General features: G+C 47.5%; 1 protein-coding gene across 2 annotated transcripts in view; it reads right to left on the bottom strand.

The window, feature by feature from the left end:
• Positions 1-26,442, bottom strand: part of CUNH11orf49 (chromosome unknown C11orf49 homolog) — a 190,206-nt gene that overhangs the window by 1,339 nt on the left and 162,425 nt on the right. Inside the window, exons 5-9 of one of the 2 annotated variants that reach the window (XM_036258047.1) lie at positions 7,160-7,245; positions 4,918-5,113; positions 4,208-4,317; positions 1,080-1,143; positions 638-812 (exon numbers count right to left, since the gene is read on the bottom strand). In XM_036258047.1, coding sequence (XP_036113940.1) covers positions 638-812; positions 1,080-1,143; positions 4,208-4,317; positions 4,918-5,113; positions 7,160-7,245 — 631 coding nt within the window. Of the gene's footprint in view, positions 1-637; positions 813-1,079; positions 1,144-4,207; positions 4,318-4,917; positions 5,114-7,159; positions 7,246-26,442 lie in introns of those variants that run through there. The other variant, XM_036258048.1, reaches the window with a different exon arrangement.

Below are 26,442 nucleotides of genomic sequence, written 5' to 3'. Positions count from 1 at the left end.
GTTGGTCCTCTGACCCTCACCTCCCAGAAAAGCTGGGACTCTGCACCAGAATCCAAACACCCCTTCCCTTCACCCCCTCCTCGGTCTAGTGGGTTTAGACTCACCACTTAGCAGACACAAGGGACTTTATTCATTTCACATTTAACTAATAGACGAGAGGCTTGAAGCAGTGTTTGAAAGTGAAATGGCCGTCGTGCCCACCCTCATCCCATCATGGCCTGTGGCTGTTTCTCCAGTAGAAGGCCCCTGCGCTCATGTCCTCCCATACTTGTATCACTGCTGTCACCCGAGCATGCAAGGTCCTGCGTGGCTATTCATGGTTTTCCCCCTCCCTAGAGTAGCTGTGAGATGAACCTTATGTGGGGACTGTTAGCAAAAGGCTAAGGCTAAGGCCAAGTCCCTTCCCAGTGGCCTCAGTTTCATCTGCTGTCAGGAAAGCGCAAGGCTGACGGGTTGGGAAAGTAGGCTAGCTTTCTTGAATCACACTGCTTGGGTTGGCTGAAACCCCTCTGGCGGATCTTGGCCTGGGTCTATTATTTGGCCTTTCACCAGCAGAGGGCAGCATGGCACAGGCAGGAGGAGTTGGGCGGGAGTAGGAGCGGGGTACAGGGTGTTGTAGACGGGCCCTTCACACTCCTCAAGTCTCGGACTCGTCTGTCTCTTCAGTGGAGCCATCACTCTCTGCATCCACTTTGCGGGCATGATGGAGGGGTCTCCATGAAAAGCCAGCCCGATGAGGGGTCCGGGAAGGCAGGCAGCTGGCCTCTGGACTGGCAGTGACTGAGGTGACCAGGTCTGGGATCTGGGCCAGCCTGAAGGAGGAAAGAAGCCCAGAGGGCAGCAAGGTGCCTCCTGTCCAGAGATCAGGACCTCCACACACTTGCATTTGGATGAAACCATGGGCTACATTCCCAGGGGACTCAAAAGAGACTACTTTAGGCCTCTGCTGGCCCTTAAGCCCTTCCCTGACTGATGGGGGTGTTATGGACAAGCACTGTGTGACCCCACAATAGGGCATTGCCATGTCCCACTGAGGTTTGCCCCCACAAGGGGGCAGCATCTCCCCACCTGACACTTACAGTCGGTCCAGCTCCTCATCCATGGCTGGGTCGTGCATCAGGTCCCCTTTGTCAGGCAAAGCTCCTAGGAGATTTGGGGGGTGGGACACAAAACTTAATCTGAGGGTCCTTCAACCAGGCCCCAGTCAGGCAGCCCCATTCCCAGCAGATGCCTCTGTGCCCCTCACCTTCGTATCTGCCTACTTGGGCTGATCTAAAAGGTATGGGGAAGAGCTTTTAAGATGTTTAAGAGGTCTGCTCTTAGGGCAGAGAATCTTGGGTACTGCTGGATACATTTAATGTTTATAACATTTAATAGCCCTGCTGCCTGCCCCTCCCCCACCCCACTAAGGGCAGAAGCCACAGATAAGGAGACATCCCTAGATGGTGGATTGTGAGCTGGTGCTAGGGGTTTAGTCCTTCCTTGAGGCACCCCAGTTTTGGGCCAAAAAGGAGCCAGAGATACATGATATGGCCCAGGCTAACCACAAACACCAGAAATTATCTAGATTTGTGCTCCCAAATCAGGGTGACCCAATTTTGAAGACAATGGTAAAAAATGCTACCTTAGCTCCTCCAGGGAGGGTCCCAGGGATGAGAAGAGAAGACTGGGTCAGGAGCAGACCAAACAAACTCTCTTCGGCATGGCCGGAGGCCACCAGAAGGAGAGCTGTCCCATCTCTGCTCTGTCACAAATCTCTCAGCTGGTTCCCTCAGCTCTAAACCAAGGGAACGATTCTATGATACTGGGAGGAGAGTCTTGGATGCTCCCAGGAGCTGTTAACATGGGAGGGAAGGAGGAACTGAATTTTGCAGATAAAAGATTCTCACTAGCACATTGTTGAGGGAAAAGAGCTCCCTGGTGGTCAGAACCTTGATCTGGCAATTAACAATGCTGGTGTCTAGAAAGCCTCACCTTAAAATGACCTATCTGGCTTAGTTCAATTTCTTCTCTCCCTCCCTCCCTTCCTTCTTTCCATTAATCCTCACCCGAAGATATTTTTCCATTAATTTTTATTAAAAATTTTTTAAAAATTGATTTTAGGGAAGAAGGGAGAGATAGAGATAGAAACGTTGATGAGAGAGAACATCGATTGGCCACCTCCTTCATGCCCCCCACTGGGGATTTGGCCCACAACCTGGGCATGTGCCCTGACTGGGAATCAAACTGGCGACCTCTTGGTGCATGGGTTGACGCTCAACCACTGAGCCACACCGGCCGGGCTCCATTGATTTTTAGATAGAGTGGAAGGGAGAGAAGGAGAGAGAGAAACATTGATGTGAGAGAGACACATTGATCGGTTGCTTCCCGCACAACCCCACGGGCTGGGGATCAAACCTGCAACCCAGGTATGTGCCTTTGACTGGGAATTGGACCTGTGACCCTTTGGTCTAGGGGCTGACGCTCTAACCGCTGAGCCAAACTGGCCAGGGCAATTCCCATCTTTCCAAAGCTTTTCAAATGATGCCTCCTGGTCCTTTTTGCTCTAAGTTAGTGGTTTTCAAACTGTGTACTAAGGAACCCTCTCATTTTGTGCTGGTGGTGGGGTGCCTTGACAATAAGGGAATAAATAGGCTGACAAGGGCTGCAGCCAGGGATCTCCAGATCTCTATCTCCTACGTGGGAGATGCAGGTGAGGCAGAGACCATATGCCTCTTTGTATCTCCCACTCCACCCAGCATTAGTGCTCCGTAAAAGTGGTTGACGGAGTGATGGTTCTTTTTAAAGGCCCTAGAAATAGTCAGAGTATGTGGTTAGTCCAGGCTGTGACTCAGATGCTACTTAGCTTTTCCTTCCTAGTGACTGTTATTGGTGGAGAGGAAGGGAGGGTGGTCAGTTACCTAGGAGTGTGAAAGAAAACCTAAACAAATCCCCGCCTGCTACTCCCTTGCTCTTGACTTCTGACTCCTATTTGCCTCCTTTCCACTCTCTTCCAGCTGGTGACCTTGGCTACCACCAACCTCTGGTGGAGGGATCTCCAGACCTGCGCATGCCTCAAGCATTGACTCAGAATAACTGGGCTGCCAGGTGGCACGCTGGCTGAGTGGGCCCTCAGTCAGTGCTGCTGGTGTGTGCACGCCCATGCACCCCAGAGCACCCCAGCAGGCTCTATCCTGTATACGATCTAAAGCAGCTAGCCCACTGTTGGCCTACTGTGGCTGGCATTTAATGAGTGTTACATTTCCTTCTCTTGACCTCATTCCCTCAACTGGCAGAAGGAAGGGAAATACGGTGTGTCTCTTCTTTGAGACTCAGGAAGCTGTGATCCCCAGCACACCTGGATACCTCTCAGAGAGAGACAAATAAGAACCCCTCAAGCTCCACTGGATGGTGATCTGGTGGTTCCTGCCCTAGGAGAGCAACAGGTGTGGGAAGGGGCTTGGGCAGGGAGTGAAGGCCAACCAGTGAGAATGAAACAATGGACAGAAAACCTGGGCCAGTGCAGGTCCCCCCCCTCTTTTTTTGCTCCCTTTCAGATTAATCAGATATTTTTTTCCAGCTGGGGAAAGGGCCTCCCCAGTCCAGCTGCTGTGGCTCAGCTGGTTGAGCATCATGCCGTGAACCAGGGTTGCAGTTCAATTCCGGTCCGGGCACATACCGGGTTTCGAGCTCAATCCTCAGTAGGTGGCATGCAGGACACAGCTGATGGATGTTTCTCTCTCATCCATGTTTCCATCTATCTCTCCCTCTCCCTTCCTCTCTCTCTAAAATCAATAAAAACATACATATTTTTTTAAAGGTCTTCCTAGACACACCGTTGCCCTATTTACAAATGAGATTCAGGTGTCTTTGATATATAATCATTCAGAGGCTCTGAGTAAATAGCTCCATGTCTGCCAGGCTACTCCCCCAAACAGAACTGGGATTCTCTGGGGAGGGGCTGGGCACACCTCTGCCAGGGAGAGGGGCTTCATGTTGTGGCAGGGCTTCAGGCAGGGTAGGCTGTCCCTCCACATGGAGTATGAGAGGCCTAGGAGAACAGTCTTGTGCACATCCTGGCTCCTTAGATCTCGGAGTCTGGCCCTGAGAAGTCAAGGCAGAGATGGCGATGCCCTCCTCATGGGCCAGTCGGCCAGTGGAGGCCAGCTCCTATAGGGCTGTGCATTGTGTGGCCAGAAGAGGCTGGCCACAGCTAGCTCTGGCTCACCTAGGGCTTGGTTGATTCCACGATGCTTTGAGAGAGCCACAAGGAATCCATAGAAGGTTAGTCTCTGAACGTTGCTTAGGACCTCTTTGACAAGTGCTGGGGGTGGGCAGCTAGAAGAGAGAATACATGCCAGATTAGAAGATGAGCAAGTCTGAGTGTCAGCTTTTTATTTACACCTTCCTGACTGCCCTGGGGGCCCTAAGGCCCTGGGGGCGCGTGGCAGATGTCCAGGAGCAGGGAGCAAGGCCTTGACTGTGAATACGAAGGGCTGGCATGTTCACCAGTTGGTGCTTTTACCGCAGGGGAGGAGAGGAGGGGATGGAGAAATGGCAATAGACAACAGCCTCTTCTAGAAACCAAAAGTGGCTGCTCTGTCTCCAAGCAGACTTTGAGCCACACATGACAGCTTAACCCTCCCTTTCTGTACAGTGAATTCTTTATCAGTGAATGTTCTTCCTTTTCTCTAAAATGTCAAGGCCAGTCTTATGTCCTGGGAAGAAGGGGCCAAGCTGCCTATCTACAGCGGTCTTGCCCAAGTGAAAGCGATGAGCAACCTGGTCTGGGGGCAAATGACACTGCTCTCATTTATACTGTGACCATCAGGACCCAGCAACCCTGGACAACCAGAACCGTCTGCTAGTGATCTGTTCCAGGACCAGCAGTCTGCACGTCCTAGGACTAGGGTGGGGGATCTACGTGGCCATTCTCACCTGTACTTGTGCCGGTCACACAGGTTCTCCAGGCGCTGATAGAACAGTGACGCCTCGACTCCCTCCAGCATGCTGCTCTCACCCAAGACAGGCCGCTGGCGGTGTTGCCCACTGGATGACGTTGGCACAATCACCGTGTTGGGGTTCTTGCCTGACAGTAGGTCCTGGTAGATGGCAGCCACACTCTCCAGGAATTCTGGTACCGTGGATGAGGGGCAGAGGTCAGGCAGGGGGGACACCCTTCCCCTTCACTGTCTTCCCCTCTGTTAGCTCAGCTCTGCACCAGCAGCAGTGCTCAGGCAGGGCACACCACGGACCCCGAGTGTGACCACCGCACTCACGGGAGATGACACTGATGTGTTTCAGCTCAGATGTCCCTCTTCTGGGCAGCTGTTCCTAGACCAGGTGAGGTCCCTCACTACATACTTTTATAGCACCCTGTATTCTTCGTAGCATTGTCAATGATGAGTTACTTCTCTGAGTGACTGTGGACTCTGTCTCCTTGCTGGCAAAGGAGATTCTCGAACAGAGGCAGGCATCATGGCTTGTCAACCCCTGCCCCTGCACCTCGCAGTGGGCCTGGCACATAGCAAATGGCTACACAATTTTGAGAGTGAAGGCGGGCCCGCTCCCACGGGTGAGCCCCGTCTTCAGAGGCCACCTGCCCCGCGGCTCGGGAACGTGTGTCCGAGTGCCAGCGTGGGAGAGAAGGCCTGCGAGCTGCGGAGTCATTAAACATTTGGAATTGGTTTTGAATCTCAGTAGTCAAGCCATAGTCGGTGAGCCGTGACTTACTGCCCATCTCCCCGCTGACCGATGCACGGGGCCGTGCGATGGTGATGCTCAGGGCCCGCTGCTGTGAGAAGGGGCCCAGGAGGAGGCGAGCAGGAAAGTTCCACCAAACGTGGCTGCTCCTCCTCTAGGGCCTGAGAGCTCAGGAGAAATGGGAAATAAATGCCTGGAGTTGCTAAGAGCGGTGGAGAGACCCCAGGCTCCAGATCCCCCGACAGGCCCTTGGGCTGCCATCAAGAAACAGAAAGTGACGCCTGCGTGAGGCTAGGGCTGGCTAGGGCCACCACTTGGCAGGAAGGCCATGTCCAGGCTCCAAGGACAGCCTTCTGTTTACTGGAAGAGCTCATTTTAAACAAGTTTGTTTAGGGACACGGTCAGCAATTTCTAAACTCAATATTCCATTTGATGTTCTGTGCGTGCTGCTGTGCATTGGTAGTTATTTGTCTACTTTTATTCCTCCTGATTCCAGAAGGGATTTAAGAGCACAGCTGGCATGTACTGGGGAGCAGGGTGGGAGTGTGACCTAGGACTGGTGCGTGCTTATTTAAAGCCGTGTGGGTGGGAACGTGTGCCCACACATAGAAGTCAGGGCCCAGGGATGGACTCGGATGGCAGCGGTTCAGCAGGGTGCCCGAGAGTGCAGCTGGGAGTGAGCCCTGTGTCCAAGTTTGGGTTCCAGCACTCACTAGCTCCGAGACTTTGGCCACTTATCTCTGTAGCTTGGCTCTTTTTTTGTTTTTTATCCTCACCTGAGAACATTTTTCCATTTTTTGCTCAGAGTGGGAGGGAGAGAGAGGAAGAGAGAGAGAGAGAAACATCGACGTGAAAGGGACACATGGAGTTGCCGCCACCCGCATGACCCAACCAGGGCCAGGGACAAACTGCAACGGAGGTACGTGCCCTTAGTGGGAACCAAACCTGGGTCTCTCTGGACCGCAGGCTGATGCTCCAACCTCTAAGCCAAACTGGCCAGGGCTGTAGCTTGGCTCTTAAAGGACCTGTCTCTTAGGGCTGTTGTAAGGATTAAAGTCCTTAGTGCTATGTCTGGCACATGAAAAGTTTTGATAAATAGTGAATTTATCAGGTATTGTCACTATGGTGTGTATTGTCATTGTCACTGTCACTTAAAGTGATTTGTTGCACTGCTGACTGCGGTGCCTTCATCACAAGGACACTGAGGAAGCAGGCTCTGCACAGTGCATCTTGTGACCCCTGGCGAGGAGAACTAGACATGCTGTAGGAACCCGCGGTGAAGCACACCACGGAGGACGTGCGGGAGAGGACTGTGTGCCGGGCACACGGGGGCGTGGGCAGCGGGTGAAGCACACCACGGAGGACGGAGGACGTGCGGGAGAGGAATGTGTGCCGGGCACACGGGGGCGTGAGCAGCGGGGCAGGAGAGGGAGATGTGGTCTGAAGGGAGCCACATGGGGTCCTGGGAGACTCTCACCGGAGTAGTAAAACTGGATCTGGAAGGCCAAAAGGAAATCTGAAAAAGACATCAAGCAGTCCATGGCGTCATCCATGAGCACAATCCTGAGGGGAAAAGAGAGAGAAATGTGTGTGTATGTGAAAGCGAGAGAAAGAGCGAGCATGCCATTCCTGGGGCTCCAGTCTCCCTTGGGGCAGCAAGCCATGGGGAGAGGGCTCCCCAAAACAGGCTTCTCCCAGTCACCTCACTTCTTCATCAGTTGGCCTCTGCCACCAAACTGAGCTGACCACTACCAAGGGCAGGCTCCCAGTTCAGTCCCTGTGGCACCAGCTAGTGGTTGAAGCCTGAGGAGGGAGGAGAGGGGGCTGGGCAGCAAGAGAGGGTGCAATTGTAATGCAGCCAAGATTTCTTTTCATGTACTTAAGCAGTAAATCCTTTCATCCTGTAGTGAGGACCGTTTAGTCAGAATAAATACAGCTGATCAGAAAAGGCAGAAAGAACAGCCAAGAGGTTTGAAGGGGTCTTGGAAGTGGGGCTGAGATTTAATAAGCTGACAGGGCCAGAGAGCTACAGGACCTCCACCCTGGGACAGAGGGCAGACAAGGGAAGAAGGCACCGAGCTGCCGGGACTCTGCACTTGAGAGGGTCAGAGAGCACAACCCATCTCATGACACCATGGTGGCCACTGCTCCATTGTGCTGTCCATTCTCACAAGTGGGCCACCTCCTAGTTTTTCTCTCTACAGCTCCTCCCACTGCACACCCACCTCTCAGGGGAAAAACCACATGACTGCTAACAGGCTCAGACTCAGGCCATACTCATACTCTGCTCAGGGCCTCATCAGAGAGAGGACAGGAAGGGAAGGAAATGAGCGCTTGCTGGGCTCCTTGCATGTGCCAGGCAGGGTGCCCAACTCATCTACTAGGGGGCTTGGAACCCCGATCTGTTTCTGAGTGGGTCCACCTTGCTTTATCTTTACATTAATTTTTTTTTTTTTTAAAGCTGTGGTAGCCCAGCCGGTGTCTCAGTGAATTGAGCATCATCCCATGGACTAAGAGGTCCCAGTTTGGTTCTAGGTCAGGCCACATGCCCAGGTCGCAGGCTTGATTCCCCAGTAGGGGGCGTGCAGGAAGCAGCTGATCAGTGTTTCTCTCTCACATTGATGTTTCTCTCTTTCTACCTTCCTCTCTCTCTAAAATATCAATAAAAACATATTTTAAAAAAGAAAATATTTGTCCTCCATTTAAAAATATATATTTTTAAAAAAAGCTGTGGTACATTTACACAGTGGAGTACTATGCAGCTGTTAGAAAGAAAGATCTCTTACCCTTTGAGATGACATGGAGGGACCTGGAGAGTATTATGCTGAGTGAAACAAGCCAGTCAGAGAAAGACAAGTATCACATGATCTCACTTATTTGTGGAATATAATGAACAAAATAAGCTGATGAGCAAAATAGAGACAGAGACATGGAAGTAGAGAACAGACTGACAAACCTCAGAGGGAAGGGGGGGGGGTGGGAAGAGAAAAGAACTTACATGCGTATATGAACAGCCAATGGACACAGACAACAGTGTGGTGAAGGTGAGGGGTGCGGGGAGGAGGGTGTCAGTAGAGGAAAAAGGAGGGATAGCTGTAATACTTTCAACAATAAAAACAAATTTTAAAATTTTGTTTTATTTTGCTCTCTCCTGTACAAACCTCTCTGCACCTCCCACTGTCAGAAGTCCTCAAACTGGCAACTGCATCAGCTCCAGAGAGGCAGCACCGCTCACCTCTGGGGAAGGGGCTTTAGAGAGAAATGTGAACAGTACCCTGGAGTTTTTCAAGGCAGGTGGCCCTGGTTTCAGATCTCCCTGAAGAGTGAAAATGGCTCCTACATCTCGTCTTTAGTTGTAATAATGATAATAGAAACAGGTATCCCACTTACTGGGTACCTACTTCATGGCAGGCACTGTATTAAATTTTATCCTACAACAATGAGGAAGGTCTTATCATTTTCACTTTACAGGTGAACTTGCTAAGGCCATTGAGCTGGTGAGTTTGCTGGACTCCAAGGGCCACGTACTTTCCATTCGGTCACACTGCCTTATTTATTTATTTATAAAATAGGTTTTTTATTGATTTTTCAGAGAGAGAGAGACAGAAACATTGATGTGAGAAAGAAACATCGATTGGCTGCTTTCTGCACGGCCCCCATGAGGGATTAAGCCCACAATCTGAGCATGTGCCCTGACCGGTAATCCAACCGGAACCTCTCAGTCCATGGGCCGACGCTCAATTCACAGCCACACCAGCTGGGCGACACACTGCCTCTTTTAAAATAGAGTATAAACACTAACCTTTATTTCTTAGTTTCTGTAGCTAATGTATCTTCTTTCTCTTCACCTATATCTGAAGGCCTGTTTCTCATGTATCTCTTGATGAAGGAAAAAAACTGGCCCAACTACCAGAGTTAAACATTAAAATTCTAGCTGGAAAAAAGTCAAAGCCAGAGGGTGGGAAGAAGCAATGCTGCTAATGGCCACAGGAGGGCACCCTGGTTCCTCTATCACTGACTTCTGGGACCAAGTACTGAGCCATAGCCAAGTAGTCAGCCCATTTCTTATAACCTGTGGAGAACCCAGGCAAGCAAAAAGGAACAGTGAGGGCACAAAGCCCAGATTCTATCTGGGTGGGGAGGGAGAAGCAAGAGAGGCAGAGGGGGCAGGTAGGGTGGACTGGGGTTAGCAGATACCCAAACCACAGAGGACGAGTGAGCTCTCCCAGAGAGCTCAGGGAGGAAGAACCACCGGCACCTCAAAGCTTCTCCTTTCCAGGCTCAGCAGAGAAGAGTCCCCAGGGCAGAGAAGCCCGTGACCTTTCCTTCCTGCCCTATCCCAGGACAGCTGAGAACCCGAATGGCCTGAAGTTAATTACTAAGGAAGAGCGCCAGGCTGAGAACATCCCAAAGCAGGAAACCACGATGGGGAGCCAAAGCCTTTGAAGACGTTACTTGGCTTCTCTTGTTTATCATCAACCTGGGCCCAGTGCTCCTGTTTATAGCATTTATCTCCATTTACTATTTTCTACTTTATCCATTTGTTCATTTATATTGCAATACAATTCAAATACCACAAAATTCACCTTTTAGAAGTATACATTGTTTTTTAGTATATTTACGAAGTTGTGCAAGCATCACCACGGTCTAATTCCAGAAGTTGTAATTCTCGCTAACCAGCATGCTCCCGGGACAAGCCCTGCCACCCCAGGGCTCGAAGACATTGCCATAAGCATCTTTCTCTCTCAGCCACAGACAGGACCAGAAGCTGCAACCAGGGCCCGCCCTTCCAGCCTCAGAACTGGCCTGCAGCTTTCTGTCAGGGGCCATTCTTGTCTGGGAGCATTAGCACCCTCTTTTAACGGGCAGCTGGGAGTGGAGAGCACGGCCTGCAGAGGGCAGGAGACCCACCAGTTCCGGGGGGGCAGGCTGTGGAGCAGGGCAGCTACGCGTGCTCTGGTCTTGACCCCTGCTCCTTGGTGGGCTGAAACTGACAGCTGTCAGGTGGGACCAGCAGCCTAGCTGGGGAGGGTGACAGTGGTGGGGACTTTCTTTCTGAGGGACATGTGGCTGGGTCCCAATAGCGTGTGTGAAAAGGATTGAGGGGTTTTCTTGATTGTAACCAATGAGACTGGCTGCCAGAAAACCCAACTGGATCTCAGCTTTTATTAACAGCAATGCTACCCACTACCCTGCTCAGCCAGAAACCTGGGGGTCCCCCTGACATCCTGGAAACTCCCGCCCTTGCCCACCCACGTCAATCAATCACCAAGTCCCGTCAGTCCACCCCTGACATTTGGCTTGAATCCATCTACCAGCACCGTCCACACCCATTTCCGCCTCTTTTCCTGGACAACTAGATGACCTCCCACCTTGTTTCTTGCAGCAACTCCTGCCTCCTTGTAACTGAGTATCCATACTGGGGTCAGACAGATCTTCTTTAAGATACAAATTAACCCTTCATGGACTTCCCATCACCCTTAAAACAGTCCCTGTTCTCATCCACATGTTCCACCCTCTGCCTCCCCTCTCCTCTCTAACCATGGGGCCACAGACAGTGACCCTCACTACACTCCAGCCACACTGATCCTCCAGTTCTTCCCAAGGCCCCCTCCTTCCTCAGGCCCTTCAGACAAGCCGGTTCCTCTCTCTACAATGCTCCCCGCCCCCCGGACCCCTCTCCTCACCTACCTGACGCCTACTCATTTTTCAGGTTGCAGCCTACACAGAACCTCTCTGGAGAACCTTCCTTATTCCCGACTATGGGAGGCCTCCCTGCCGCTGGCTTCTACAGTTCTCTGCTACCTCCCCACACTGTTCACTGGGTGACACCTGTCTGTTGCTTGGCTCCAGGGTCCGCATGGCTCAGGGCACCTAGCAGTCACTCGGTGAATACTTATGAATAAAGGGAAGCATGAACAAATGAATAAGAGAGGCCAGAGCACACTTCCTTCTCCCCTGGCCAGGTGACATCTGGACACTATATTCAGCTGTGGACAATCCCTTTAAGAGGAATAAACTAGAGCCGTAGAGACGGGGTCAGAGTGGTGGAGAGTCTGCAAACCATAGTGTCAGACAATGACCACACCGGTCTGCCTCTGAGGGACATATACAGGGATCTAGAGTTTGGCTCTAGAAAGTTTCTTCAAGTTTCTCAGGTCTGGGATTGTGACTGCTTTGTAGAGGAGTGAGCTTCTTGTTGCTGAAGATATTCAAGCAGCAGCCTGAGAAGGCTGGCACTCCCCACCAGTATAAAAGCTTCTGCGGCTCTGACAGTGTTGTCTCAGGTGAGCAGAACTGACTGCTGCTCCTGTTAGTGCTGGTTCTGGTGGGGAAGGGTCTGCTGTTGGGAGGACTGAGCGGCAGGAAGGTCTGAAAGACCTAGAGTGATTTGAGAAGCGTCCCATGCCGCACTGTCCATCTCCAAACCGGTGCCCTGACCTGGGAAATTCTGGGCACTGGCACTTGGCAGGACTGTGGGAAAAGGCAGGCAGGGGGCTCTGCAGGTCTGTCTTAGCCTTTGGTGACAGGGACATCCCAGATCCCATAGACAGCTAGTTCTTCACCCTGAACTCGAACTTGTCCCCACCCGAGGCCTCCAGAAGGAATCTCCTGGAGAAGAGCTCATCCACATGTGCTGTTTTCCAGTTGATGGCAGTTGGCTCAACACCCCTTCCTGCCAGAGGCCTTCAGCTAACGTGCCAGCTGCTGCTGACACCTGGAGGAGCGGCCGCCCCTGCTTTGAAGTGGAGCCAGCGGGGAGCTGCTGCCAACGGAGTCTGTACAAATCTACTGGGTCATGGAGGGATCTTGCAGGCCATGCCTCCGGCCAGAGAGGGACTCGGAGAAGGGAAGGCACTCCAGTGCAGGCTGGCTCTGAGCAGAACCATGTGAAGGGTGGGGTCCGGCGTGGACTGGAATGGAGAAAGAGCACTTGGCAGGGTCCGAGCTAATCCTAAGGGGCTGGCCATTCTCGCCCTCCCTCGATGATTTCCAGCAGCTGGGATGAGCTGGCTGGCTCGGAGGTAAATGGATATCAAGGAAGCAACAGCTTCCAGTATGAACCTACTGACCTTCCTATTCCCTACTCACCCCTAAGGCTCAGTGTTCCTGGTCTAGTGGCTGAAGCTGCACCCATTTCCCTGTGGTTCTGGGTTCACAGCCCTGGGGTCAGATCCCGACGCCAGCACTCACTGGCCAAGTTACCTTTTCTCTCTGAGCCTCAGTTTCCTCATCTGTAAAGATAATCATTGGTTTTGTTTCATAGGGTTCTTGTGAAGAGTCCAGATGATGATGTATTGTACCTAGTGTATAATGAGCATTCAAAACAAGTGATTCTATCTGGTTCAAGGTGCTGGAAGAGTTCAAAATAGCAAAGGAAAATACGCTCAGAGGAAGCAAGTGCTGCCAGCATCCATCCGGACAGAGGCTCCCGGGCGGAAGCTATCTGGTTTCGAGTCCACTGTTGGGGGAAGCCAGCCCCCAGCCAGGGCTAGAAAGAAGAGCCACCTTCCATGACTGCACTGCTTCCTGCAGGTCACATGGCCAGTGTCCTTCATGAGTGCAGCTGGAGTATGTCCCAAGTCTGTTCGGGCTCCCAGTGCACCTCTGTAGTCCGTGTTCTAGTGTCAGGGCCATGGTGAGAGTAAGCTTCACTCGGCTCCCTGCTCTGGTGGGAAGGATGGGCTTCCTGGGACACTTCCTCAGGGCACCCCACTTCCGGACTAGGTTGGAGGCACCCACGTGCTGCACAAGCTGCCACAAATCCAGGCTCTCAAAGCAGCATGGGATATCCAGGCCACTGCTTTGCCCTGGCTCCAGCCAGTGCCTCTAGGGTCCCCCGAATGTCACCTGCCCTGTCGTGCCTCAGAAGCTTGATCCAGAGTGTGGGCAGTAACAACAGCAGCGATGACGGTTACTCTTCATCGGGGCTACTCTGTCATCTCATGTTCCTCTCAAATCAGTCCTGTGAGGTGAGCTCAGTGAATGTTTTACTGAGAACACACAGGTTCAGGGAGGCTCAGAAACTTGACCAAGGTCACAGGTAAAGTGAAAGAGCTGTCATCCAAACACAGGTCCCTCCGACTCTCCCTGGTTCCTAGACCATTGCAACTGCCCCTGGCGTGGACAGTGGGCTCTGTGCTCTCTGGGGATCAGAACACCTTCCTGCTGGTGGGGCTTCCTTCCTTCCACCCTTGCTGTTTGTTATCAGTGTACAGCAGCTGCCCCCAGGGTGGCTGGAAGCTTATGCCCAGGTGCAGTGTCTTCAAGCAGACAGCTCGAAGGACCCAGCTCAGCCATTTGAACCCCCTTTTTCTGGTCCCTCCTAAGAAGCCGCACAGCTAGAGGAGAACCGTTCCATACCCTTAGGATGGATCCAGTCACATCGCTCTTCACTGCACTTCACAGATGTAGTGTTTTGTAGGCAAGATCCTTCTCTAGTGAAAAGATTATGACTTGCTTTACTGCAACATTCACTTTATTGCAGTGGTCTGGAACCGAACCCACAATATCTCCCAGGTATCCCTGTACCCAGCTCCAATGCACAGCCACCAACTCCTTCATCTCTGGGCCCACTGGCTTCTCACGTTCCTCTGGGTCACCCCTGGTGAAAGCCCGGCTTCTTTCCGGGTGGCTTACTTTCCCGAGGTGCTTTTCCCTCTCACTGCTCCCCACCTAAACCTTACCCATCCTTTTTGTTTTAAATGAAATATTTAAAACTTTAGAAAATGACAGAGAATGACATAACAAACACCTGTGAATCCACTAGCCAACTTTATCAAACCTTAACATTTTCCATCCTTGCTTCAATTTTTAAAAGCTTTGTAAAATATTGCACATGCCATTCAAGCTACGGGTGTGCCCCTCCCTCATTCCGTCCCTCTGCGCCCTTGCTCAGAGGTCACCCCTAAGCTTGGGGGTTGGCACTCATTCACTGAAACCTGGCGGCTAAGCATCCCTCCCTCTCCATGCTTGTGTACTGTATTCACTCACACAAATGCCTATATTCTTAGAACACTAGGTAGGATTTTGTTTGGTTTTAGGTTCTATGTATCATTCAGTAACTTAATATTTGGAGATTTCTTGATGCATATATATGTCCCTGTATTCATTTTAGCTGCTGTATAGAATCCCACTCTCTGAAGGTACCATGCTTTGTCCTTTCTACTGCAGGGGACATGCAGACTGTTCCCATGGCAACTATTACCAACGGTGCTGCACGGCTCCTTACAACCAGGTACACTTCTTCAGCATCCTCAGATTTGCCCCCATTGCTTCAAAGTGATTAGAGCAATTTCATTCCCACCAGCAGCTTATGAGAGTTCCAACTGTTCTACATCCTCACCAATATTTGAATTGTCAAACTTTTAAATTTTTGCTAATCTGATGGGTGTGAAGTGATATCTCAATTTTAATTAGCATTTCTTTGATTACTAGTGAGTTTATGCATGAAAATAGGCCCACGTGTTTATTAGCTGTTAAGGTTTTCTCTTCTGTGTATTGCTTGTTCAGATCTTTGGACTATTTTTCTATTGAGGTTATTTATCTTTCTCGTATTGATGTGCAGGTGTTATTTATAAAATATTCCCGAGAGTAAAAAATTCTGCACACTAATCTGTTGTTGGTTATATACATAATAAATATCCTCTTCTGGTCTCTGGCTCGTCTTTCAACTTTGTTTATGGTTTTTGTGTTGAACAGAAAGTGTAAATTCTGAATTCCTCGGTAGTTCCGTGGTTCGGAGTTCAGCACTCTCACTGCTGTGACCAAGGTTCCCTGGCCCTCAGGGGGTTCCTGCTTCCTGGCGGAAACCTCTCGCTAGAATGTCGGCCCCATGAGGGCAAGGGGAACAGAATAGGCATTCTCAACAGTGACCGAGTAAATGAACGCAAATGGTCAAGTTTATCAATCTTGTCCATTGGGCTTGGGCTTTTTGTATCCTTTCTTTGTTTTGTTTTGTTGATCCTCATCTGAGGATATTTTTCCACTGATTTTTGGAGAGAGTGGAAGGGAGGGAGGGAGGAAGAGAGAGAGAGAGTTCGAGAGATCGATTGGTTGTCTCCTGCTTAATCCTGACAGGGGCCAGGGATCAAACCTGCAGCCCAGGTACATGCCCTTGACTGGGAATCGAACCTGCGACCCTTTGGTCATGGGCTGACACTCTAACCATTGAGCCAAACTAGCCAGGGCAGCTTTTTATATCTTGTTGAAAAATTCTTTAACTACCTGGTGCCCACAAAAATTTTTTCTTTTCTTTTTAAGAGTGTTAGAGTTTTGCATTTCACAGTTAGGCCAATAATCTATGTAAAACTGACTTCTGAATATGGGATGAAGTAGGGATCTAGTTTATCTTAGGCGGAAACAAATGCCCATCACTGCTTATGGAATCATCCCTCTTCCCACCACCCGGCAGTACTACCTTTTTACACATCAAGTTTCTGCGAATGCATGGATTTATTCTAGCCTGCCTGGTATAATCCACTGGTCTATCCTTACTCTAGTGACATACTATCTTAACTGTGATGGCCTTATAATAAGTAAGTCTTGATAGCTGAGAGGGCATGTTCATCTATTACTTTAGGTCCATGTGCTTTCCTCATGGAAAAGCCTTTCCTGATTCCCAGCTTAGGCTGGTTCTCCAGTTTCTGTGTTCCTATAGCACTTACATTTCATTTATTTCATGTCTGCTGCTCTGTCGGTTTGTAAGTTCCTTGAGGGCTGGAACAACCTCTGTTCTGCTCACTGTCACTGCCCTTCCACAAGCACAGAGACTGGCACGTAACAGGCATTTGGTGAATGAAAGAATGAGGAAGGAAAGGTAAGCCTACTTTGGAGAAAGGCCTGTTGGATGGCAAGTTAGATCTAGGAAGGAAATCTACGCAGAGATTTGCAGATAGAGGCATAAAGAAAAGACACCAAGAAAGCATACAGCTGTATCCTCAGTGCATGGCATGAGGTCTGGCCAATAGCAGATGCTCAGTAAACATTTAAAAAATAAATAATAGGAATGAAACACATGCCCCACTCACTAGGTAATATATTTTGAGGGCTACACGACAGATATTTTACATGCATTATCTCATTAAATCCAGAAACAACTCTAAAAGGCAGGTGCAATTTTTTTTTTTAAATCCTCACCAGAGGATATTTTTCCATTTATCTTCAGGTAGAGTGGGAGGGAGGGAGAGAGAGAAAAACCTGATGTGACAGGGACACATCGAGTGGCTGCCTCCCGCACAACCCTGACCAGGGCTGGGGATCAAACCACAACCAAGGTAGTGCCCTTGACTGGAATCGAACCCGTGACTCTCTGGTCCGTGGCCGACACTCTAACTGCTGGGCAAACCAGCCAGGGTGTTATTTTTATTTCCATTTTATAGATGAAGAAATTGAGGCTCAGAGAAGAGGCTCAGTGTTACAAGCCAGTACGTAAAGGAACAGGGGTTTGACTCTAGGGCTGTCTGTCCAGGACCTGAGTCCTTCACCACAGGGGCTGGCCAAGTGACTCTCCTCAATGGGGGTGAGTGGCTATGCCTAAAAGTAGATTCTTTAGCAGAGGCACCATATGTATCCAGCATAATAAAGGAGATTTTCCTATTAAACGTGCATTACTCACTGGGGAATCAGGCCTTCAGCAGGGAGAAGTGAGTTAAGTCAGTGGTTTAATAAGCCCTGCAGGTGATCCGATGCACTGCTTTAAATCTTCGCCCTGGCGTGGAGCCTCCCGCCCCTGTGTCACTTGGGCCTTGAATGGGTTACAGGTGTGATGGTCCCCTTGGCCCAGCTGGGAGGAGGCCAGAGCCTGCAGGCAGTCTTGTCTTTATCCTACTTTTTGTCATATATTATTTTCTGAGTGTTGTGATGTGAAAAAAAGGCAAGAAACTACTGCCTTAGGAAGTCCAAACAACTTCTCATTTATTTTTAAAAATCTTGTTATAATAATAATGCCAGGATTATTTTAACAGCAAGAAACTATTATTTATAGAATATCTCTAACATGCTAAGTAATTTACCTATATTTTTGTTGAAATCTTACAACCACCCTACAATTTAGATACTACTATTGTCCCCATTTTGCAGGTATGAAAACAAGGTTTAGAGAAGTTAGGACAGACACTCAAGGCCACCCAGTTAACAGGGCACAGGTGGCACATACAGAGGTCTCTCTAACCCTATGGTGTCTGTGTTCTTATAGGTGAAGGTTGCAAGTTTACTGTGCCAGGCATTATTTTAAGCACATTATATACTTCTTCAACTATGATAACTCTTATTATTATTATTCCCATTTTACAAAAGAGGAAACTGAGGCTCAGAGAAATTAAAGAACTTTCCCAAGGGCACAGATGGTAAATTAAGAACCAGAATTTGGCCTGGCCAGCTTGGCTCAGTGGTTGAGTGTCAACCCATGCACCAAGAGGTCGCCGATTCGATTCCTGGTCAGGGCACATGCCCAGGTTGTGGGCCCAGTCCCCAGTGGGGGGCATGCAAGAGGCAGCCAATCGATGTTCTCTCTATTGATGTTTCTGTCTCTCTCTTCCTCTCCTTTCCCCTCTCTCTAAAATAAAAAAAAGAAAAAAAAAAAGAACCAGGATTTGAACTCAAGAAGTTTAGCTCTAGCAGACACTAGGGAAAACAGTATGGTGGTTCCTAAAAAAAATTACAACTAGAATTACCATATGATCCAGAAATTCCACTGCTGAGTCATTATCTGAAGAAAATGAAAACATGAGCTCGAAAGATATATGCATTCCCATGTTCACTGCAGCATTATTTATAATGGCCAAGTGATGGATCTACCCACAACGGGGTATTATACATCCATAAAAAATCAAATCTTGTTATTTGCAACAACATGGATAGACCTTGAGAGCATTGTACTTAAGTGAAATAAGCCAGCCAGAGAAAGTCACTTACATGTGGAATCTAATAAACAAAACAAAAGCAGGCTTATACAGAGGACAGATTGGTGGCTGCCAGAGGTGGGAGCTGGGGGGTGGGTGAAGTGGGTCAAAAGGTATAAACTTCTAGTTATAAATAAATAATGGGGGTGTGACGTACAGCACGGTGCCTATAGTTAATAATACTGTACGGCATATTTGAAAGTTGCTAGGAGAGTAGATCTTAAAAGTTCTCACCACAAGAAAAATATAATTTTGTAACTCTGTATGGTGACAGAGTTTTTTTATAATTCAAAAATTTTTTTTATTAATTAATTAATTTTTGTTACAGATGATTCTCCTTTTCCCCCCATTGACACCCTCCTCTCCATTCTGCCCTCCTCACAGTATTCCTGTCTATGCCCATTGGTTATACATATATGCATATAAGTTCTTTGGTTTATCCCCCCACCCCCACCCCGCAATCGACCTCCTCTGAGGTTTGTCAGTCTGATCCCTACTTCCATGTCTCTGGGTCTATATTGTTCATCAGCTTATTTGTTCATTATGTTCCACAAATAAGTGAGATCATATGATACTTGTCTTTCTCTGTTTGGCTTGTTTCGCTTAGGATAATACTTTCCAGGTCCCTCCATGTCATCTCAAAGGATAAGAGATCTTTCTTTCTTACAGCTTCATAGTACTCCATTGTGTATATGTACCACAGCTTTTTTATCCATTCATCTACTGATGGACATCTGGGCTGTTTCCAGATGTTAGCTATTGTAAATAGTGCTGCTATGAACATAGGAGTACATATATTCTTTCTGATTGGTGTTTCAGGCTTCTTAGGGTATATTCCTAGAAGTGGGATCACTGGATCAAATGGCAGTTCAATTTTTAAGTTTTTGAGGTAACACCATATTGTTTCCCATAGTGGCTGCATCAGTCTGCATTCCCACCAGCAGTGTACTAGAGTCCCCTTTTCTCCACACCCTCGCCAACACTTGTTGTTTGATGATTTGTTGATGGCGGCCATTCTGACAGGTGTGAGGTGATACCTCATTGTTGTTTTAATTTGCATCTCTCTGATGATTAGTGATGTTGAGCATTTCTTCATATGTCTCTTGGCCATTTGTATGTCCTGTTTGGAGAGGTGTCTATTTAGTTCCTCTGCCCATTTTTTAAAATTGGGTTCTTTGTCTTCCTTTTGTTGAGTTGTATGAGCACTCTCTATATATTGGAAATTAACCCCTTATCTGATATATTATTGGCAATGATGCTCTCCCATACAGTGGGTTGCCTTTCCATTTTGATGATTGTATCTTTTGCTGTGAAGAAGCTTTTTAGTTTGATGTAGTCTCACATGTTCATTTTCTCCTTTGTTTCTGTTTCCTTAGGTGATGTATCAGTGAAAATTCTGCTGCGTATGTGTCTGAAATTTTGTTGCCTACATTTTCTTTTAGGATTTTTATGGATTCATGAGTCACATTTAAGTCTTTTATCCATTCTGAGTTTATTCTTGTGTATGGTGTAAGTTCATGGGCTGTCCTTACTCCACTGTATGCTCTTGCCACGTTTGTCAAATATTAATTGAGCATATTGCCTTGGGTCCATTTCTGTGTTCTCTGTTCTGTTCCACTGGTTTATATGCCTGTTCTTGTGCCAGTACCAGGCTGTCTTGATTACAGTGGCTTTGTAGTATAACCTGAACTCTGGTAATGTGATCCCTCCAACTTTGCTCTTCTTTTTCAAGATTGCTGTGGCTATTCGAGGTCTTTTTTGGTTCCATATGAACTTTTGAAGTATTTGTTCTAGCTCTGTGAAGTATGTCGTTGGTATTTTAATGGGGATTGCATTGAATCTACAGATTGCTTTGGGTAGTATGGACATTTTAATGATGTTAATTATTCTAATCCATGAACAAGGTATGTGCTTCCACTTTTTTATATCTTCCTCTATTTCTTTTTTCAATGACCTGTAGTTTTCTGCAAATAGGTCCTTTATTTCTTTGGTTAAGTTTATTCCTAGGTATCTTAATTATTTTGCCGCGATGGTAAATGGGATTGTTGTTTTTTTTTAGTTTCTCTTTCCATGAGTTCATTATTGGTGTATAAGAATGCCATTGATTTCTTGATGTTAATTTTGTATCCTGCTACTTTTCCAAATTCATTTATTAAATCTAGTAGATATTTGATGGAGTCTTCAAGGTTTTCTATGTACAATATCATGTCATCTGCAAATAATGACAGTGTCACTTACTCCTTTCCCATTTGTATCCTTATTATTTTTTCTTCTTGTCCAAATGCTGTGGCTAAGGGTGACAGATCTTAACTAGACTTACTGTGATGATCACTTTGCAATGTGTACAAATATCCAGTCATGATACTGGATAACATTATATACTGAAACTAATATAATGTTACATGTCAATTATACCTCAATAAAAAAGATACCAACAAAAAGAAGTCTGGATCTAATTGCATGGTCTGAACCATCATGAAAGCTGCCCAGTCCATGAGGGATGAAGACAGGGATGCTGTGGTGACCGTCCAGGGATAAAATGACTTAGTGACTCCTGCTGCAGGACTGTGTGAGGTGGAGAGGATCTCTGGCTGGGCACTGTCAAGGAGTCTGTTCGTTCTTTCCCTTCCTGTGTTTCCAGCTCACACCTGCCACCCCAGGGCCTGGCCATGGTGCTTGCAGCACATAAGTCAGGCGCATGTGGGGATGCCATGGCCCTGAACAGGCTCTGGTGTGCAGCTGCCTGTGGGTCACATTCTTTTACACACACATCATCACAGACGGGAGCCTCCTTCTGCGTGCGACCCGAGTGAAAAGAGCCCAGCAGTGAGATGGGACAGGGCAGTGCCTTGAAGGCCTACCCCCTCCCTGCATTTGCCATGCTGGTCAGCGGGCTGCGTTTGTGTATGGGGAAGTTGGGATCGTGGACAAAATGAGAACAGCTTACACAATCAGTGCAGCCTCCAGGAGATATACAATTTTTCTACATACACATCAGCTGGAGTGGCATTGGGGAAAAGAACGACGCTGGGGAGGTGGGGCTTACACAGAAGCCTGATGCTCATACGCAGGGAGAAACCAAAGTTCCCCTCTTTCTGAATTCATCTCTAGTTTTACAGACAGTATCCTGAGCATACTCGAGGCTTTCTGTTGTTTATACATGCATTCCCATAATTCCCTCACACTGCTATTGGCATGGACTGGCTACAGTACTTCCTCCTCAAACAGAAAGGTGTGGAGTTTCTATCAAACAGTAGGCCCCCTTGTGAGGGGGTAAGCTTCTGGCACAGCTAGGGGAATATATCACTCCAGAAGTCCTTGGTATCATTAATTGTAAGAATCTGTGGATTTAGAGGATTCTATTACTTCTACTCTAATCTTGCAGTGCTTCATATATCACATTGTTTGGAAGGATCTGAGTGATGGGTGGGGCAAATGCCAAGCTGCGGCTGCTGGGGGCTGAAAAATCACACAGAAGGCTCACCCTCCTCAACTCCCCACCTACCCTTCGAGAGCGGGAAAGGAGGACAGCGGCTGCTCTGGAGTGATAGAAACCGAGGTGCTATGTCACCAAGTGATCCCCTTCTAAACCCAGTGTCAAGCTCCCTGAGTGGCAGGAACTAGAACTTACTCATCTCTGTACTCCCAGTGTGCAAAACAGCTCCCGGCACAAACCTGGCACTCAAGAATATTTCATGGAGTACTGACGCACGCTACAACATGCATGAATCCCCAAAACATGCTCGGTGAAAGCAACCAGCCTTTTGGGACCATATATTATATGATTCCACTATTTTAAATGTCTAGAATAGGCTGATTTATAGAGACGGACAGTAGATTAGTGGTTGCCTAGGGCTGGGGAGGAGAAGGGGCTTGGGAAGTAATGGCTATAGGGTACACGATTTCTTTTTGGCCTAATTAAAATATTCTAACATTGACCATGTTGATGGATGTGAATATATTTTTGTGAATATACGAAAAGCCACTGAATTTAATACTTTAAATGGGTGAAGTATATGGTATCCCCAAACGCTGTTAAAAAGGAAATTTTTGATGAATATATAAATGAATGAACAAATGAATATAGGATGTAGTTCCTGACTTTGGTCCTTAGAAATACAGACTATTAGAAGTATGTAAGCTGCCGGACAAGGAATACTCATTCGGATGTTCACTCACCGGGAGACATTATGGAGTGTGTAACATACCTGGGTGCTCCGCGAAGCGGCAGAGACCCAGCAGCAGAGACTGGCCTGGCCCTGCCTTTGTGGAGCTCACACTCACACTCACACTCACGGTCCCTTTTCTCTAGGAAGTCTCCAGTTACAGACCAGGGCAGATGTTTACTATTCAGCCATGTAGAAGCTGTAGCTGATTTTTATTACAAGTCCAGTCTTTAAGAATGCTGAGTTCCCCTCCACCCCAAATTTTGGGGTTGAATCTTCCTTAAAATGATCTGACTCCAAAGGAGGAACTATCGTTGGAAATTTGAAGCTAACTCCACTTGGCTGCTTTTAAATTACAAGAGATAATCTCCCACATCCCTTTCAGCTAAGGGAAAAAGAATCTAAATCCCCTTTGGATAGCAGAATAAGTTAAAATGATAAAACCGGAACTACAGCTTTTACTAGTGTCCAGTTGCCACTGAAAATGGTAAGTAGCCACTGAACAATGGGGGGGGGGGGGGTTGTGGGAAACCTTGACAATTTTGGTTGTGTTATCACTAAACAGGTTTTGCGCATGAGCAGCAAAATCAGCATGAGCTGTGAACTGCAGAAGGGCCTGCCCCCTGCGGCCGCCAGGGGTTGGCGGGCTCCTTGTAGGAGTGAGGGGTTCACGTGCAGTGCAGCCCGCCCACGCAGCTTTGGTTTCAGCGGGTCAGGCCACCAACAGAAATGATGTCATGACATAGGGAGGCAGGAGCGGGAGGAGGTTGACAGCAAAGTCTCTGGATCCAGGTGAACCTGGGTTTGTCATGCCTCTGCTACTTACAAGCTATCGGTAAGTTCAGGCAACATACCTAACCTCTCTGAGCTTCAGTTTCCTCTTTCAACAAAAATTTTTTTTGAGATATATCAGTTTACTTTTTTTGTAAAATGGGAAGTAACCGTTTTTATAAGAATTAAGTGAGCTAATTAAGGTAAATAAATTTAAATGAAACAATAAAGGTAAATGCATTCATTATGATTTAGGGAAGCTAGGTATTTCAAGAAACTATTATTAAGACTTTACTTTTTTAGAGCAGTTTTGGGTTCACAGCAAAATTGAGAGGAAGGTACAGAGATTTCTGATATAACCCGTTCTACACACACATGCCCCCCCCATCAAAATCCCCCACCAAAGTGGTTCATTTGCTACAAATGAGGAATCCACATTGATATGATACATCATCACCAAAGACCATAATTTTTTTTAAAAATCCTCACCTGAGGATATTTTTCTACTTATCTTTAGATAGAATGGGGGGAGAGAGATGGGGAGAGAAAGGGAGGGACACATCGACTGGTTGGCTCTTGCACGACCTGACCAGGGCCGGACGAACTGCAAGTGAGGTATGTGCCCTCGAACCCATGACTCACTGGTCTGCGGGCCAACACTCTACTGCTGAGCCAAACCGGCCAGGCTCCAAAGTCCATAATTTATATTACACTTCACTCTTAGTATTATACATTCTATGGGTTTGGACAAATGTATCATGACATGTTTCTGTCATGTATATTGAAATACAGGCACATCTCAGAGATATTGTGGGTTCAGTTACAGACCACCTCAATATTGAAATTTAGTCAGTTAATAATCCTACAGTGGCTTCTAAGTATTCAAATAAAAGGAAGAGTTGTACATTTCTCACCTTAAATCAAAGGTAGAATAGGGCCCTGGCCAGTTTGGCTCAGCGGTTGGAGCGTCGGCCTGCGGTCCGGAGAGACCCGGGTTCGGTCCCCGCTAAGGGCGCGTACTTCGGTTGCAGTTTGTCCCCGGCCCTGGTTGGTCGTGTGGGTGGCGGCCACTCGATGTGTCCCTTCACATCGATGTTTCCCTCTCTCTCTCTCTCTCTCTCCCTTCCACTCTATCTGTGCAAAAAATGGAAAAATATCCTCGGGTGAGGATTAAAAAAAAAAAAAAAAAGGTAGAATAGGAATGATTAAGCTTAGTGAGGAAGGCATGTTGAAAGCCAAGACAGGCAGAAAGCTAGGCCTCCTGCATCAAACAGTAGCCAAGTTGTGAATGCGAAGGAAAGTTCTTTAAAGAAATTAAACGTGCTACTCCAGTGAATACATGAGCAAAGAAAGCGGTTTCTTGTGATAGCATCTACTCCTAATGAAGATGCTGTGAAGATGATCAAAATGACAACAAAAGATTTAGAATAGTACATAAACCTAGATGACAAAGCAGCAGCAGGATTTGAGAACACTGACTTCAATTTTGAAAGAAGTTCTACTGTGGGTAAAATCATTCATGAAAGGAAGAGTCAAATAATGTGGCAAACTTTATTGTCATTAAAGTTTTATCATGAGATTGCAGGAATTCAGTCCCATCTTCAGGCTCCACTTCTAATTCTAGTTTTCTTGCTGTTTCCACCACATCTGCAGTTAACGACTTCCTCTGAAGTCTTGAACCCCTCAAAGTCACCCAGGAAGGTTAATGTTGATATTTTGATCTCTTCCCATGAACCATGAATGTTCTTAATGTTCTCTGGTTGTTTCCTGTATGTGCTGACCGGGGATGGAACCCACAACCTTAGCATATTGGCACAATGCTCTAACCAGCTGAGCTACCTGGCCAGGGCTAATCTTGCACTTCTCCATTATAGCGCTTGGGTGATCAGGTGCATTGTCAACGAGAAGTAATATTTTGAAAGGAATCTTTCTCTGAGCAGCAGGTCTCAACAGTGGGCTTAAAATATTCAGTAAACCATGCTGTAAACACATGTGCTGTCATCCAGGACTAATATATTGTTCCATTTATAGAGCACAGGCAGAGTAAGTTCAGCATAATTCCTAAGGGCCCTAGGATTTTCAGATGGTAAATGAGCACTGGCTTCAGCTTAGTCACCAGCTGCATTAGCCCCTCACAGGAGAGTCAGTCTGTTCTTTGAAGCTTTGAAGCCAGGCATCAACTTCTCTCTAGCTGTGAAAGTCCTAGATGGCATCTTCTTCCCATATGAGGCTGCTTTGTCTACATTGAAAATCTGTCGTTTGATGTATTTTGTTCATTAATGTGGTTGTTCATGAAGTATCTTAGCTAAAGCTTCTGGATAACTTGCTTCTTTTCTTAAACCTCATGAACCAACCTCTTCAAACTTTTCTTGTGCTGCTTCCTCACCTCTCAGTTTTTAAAGAATGGAAGAGTTGGGGCCTTGCTCTGGATTAGGCTTTGGCTTAAGGGAATTTTATAACTGGTTTGGTATTCTTTTTCTTTTTTTTTTTTTTATCCTCCCCCGAGGATATTTTTCCATTTTTTGTACAGATAGAGTGGGAGGGAGAGAGAGGAAGGGAGAGAGAGAGAGAAACATCGACGTGAAGGGACACATCGAGTGGCTGCCACCCGCACGACCAACCAGGGCCTGGGACAAACTGCAACCAAAGTACGTGCCCTTAGCGGGAACCGAACCCGGGTCTCTCCGGACCGCAGGCCGATGCTCTATCCGCTGAGCCAAACTGGCCAGGGCTGGTTTGATATTCTATCCAGACCACTAAGGCTTTCTCCACATTAGCAATAAGGCTGTTTTGCTTTCTTTAAAAGAAAAAAATAACACACATTTTATTATTATTATTATTTTTATTTTAATCCTCATCTGAGGATATTTTTACATTTATCTTCAGATAGAGCTGGAGGGAGAGAGAAAGAAACATTGATG

The sequence above is a fragment of the Molossus molossus genome, unplaced genomic scaffold (genome assembly GCF_014108415.1).
Source record: "Molossus molossus isolate mMolMol1 unplaced genomic scaffold, mMolMol1.p scaffold_m16_p_13, whole genome shotgun sequence".
NCBI classification, from domain to species: domain Eukaryota; kingdom Metazoa; phylum Chordata; class Mammalia; order Chiroptera; family Molossidae; genus Molossus; species Molossus molossus.
Note: the sequence above shows the minus strand (reverse complement) of the source record. Positions and strands in the feature narration are given on the sequence as shown.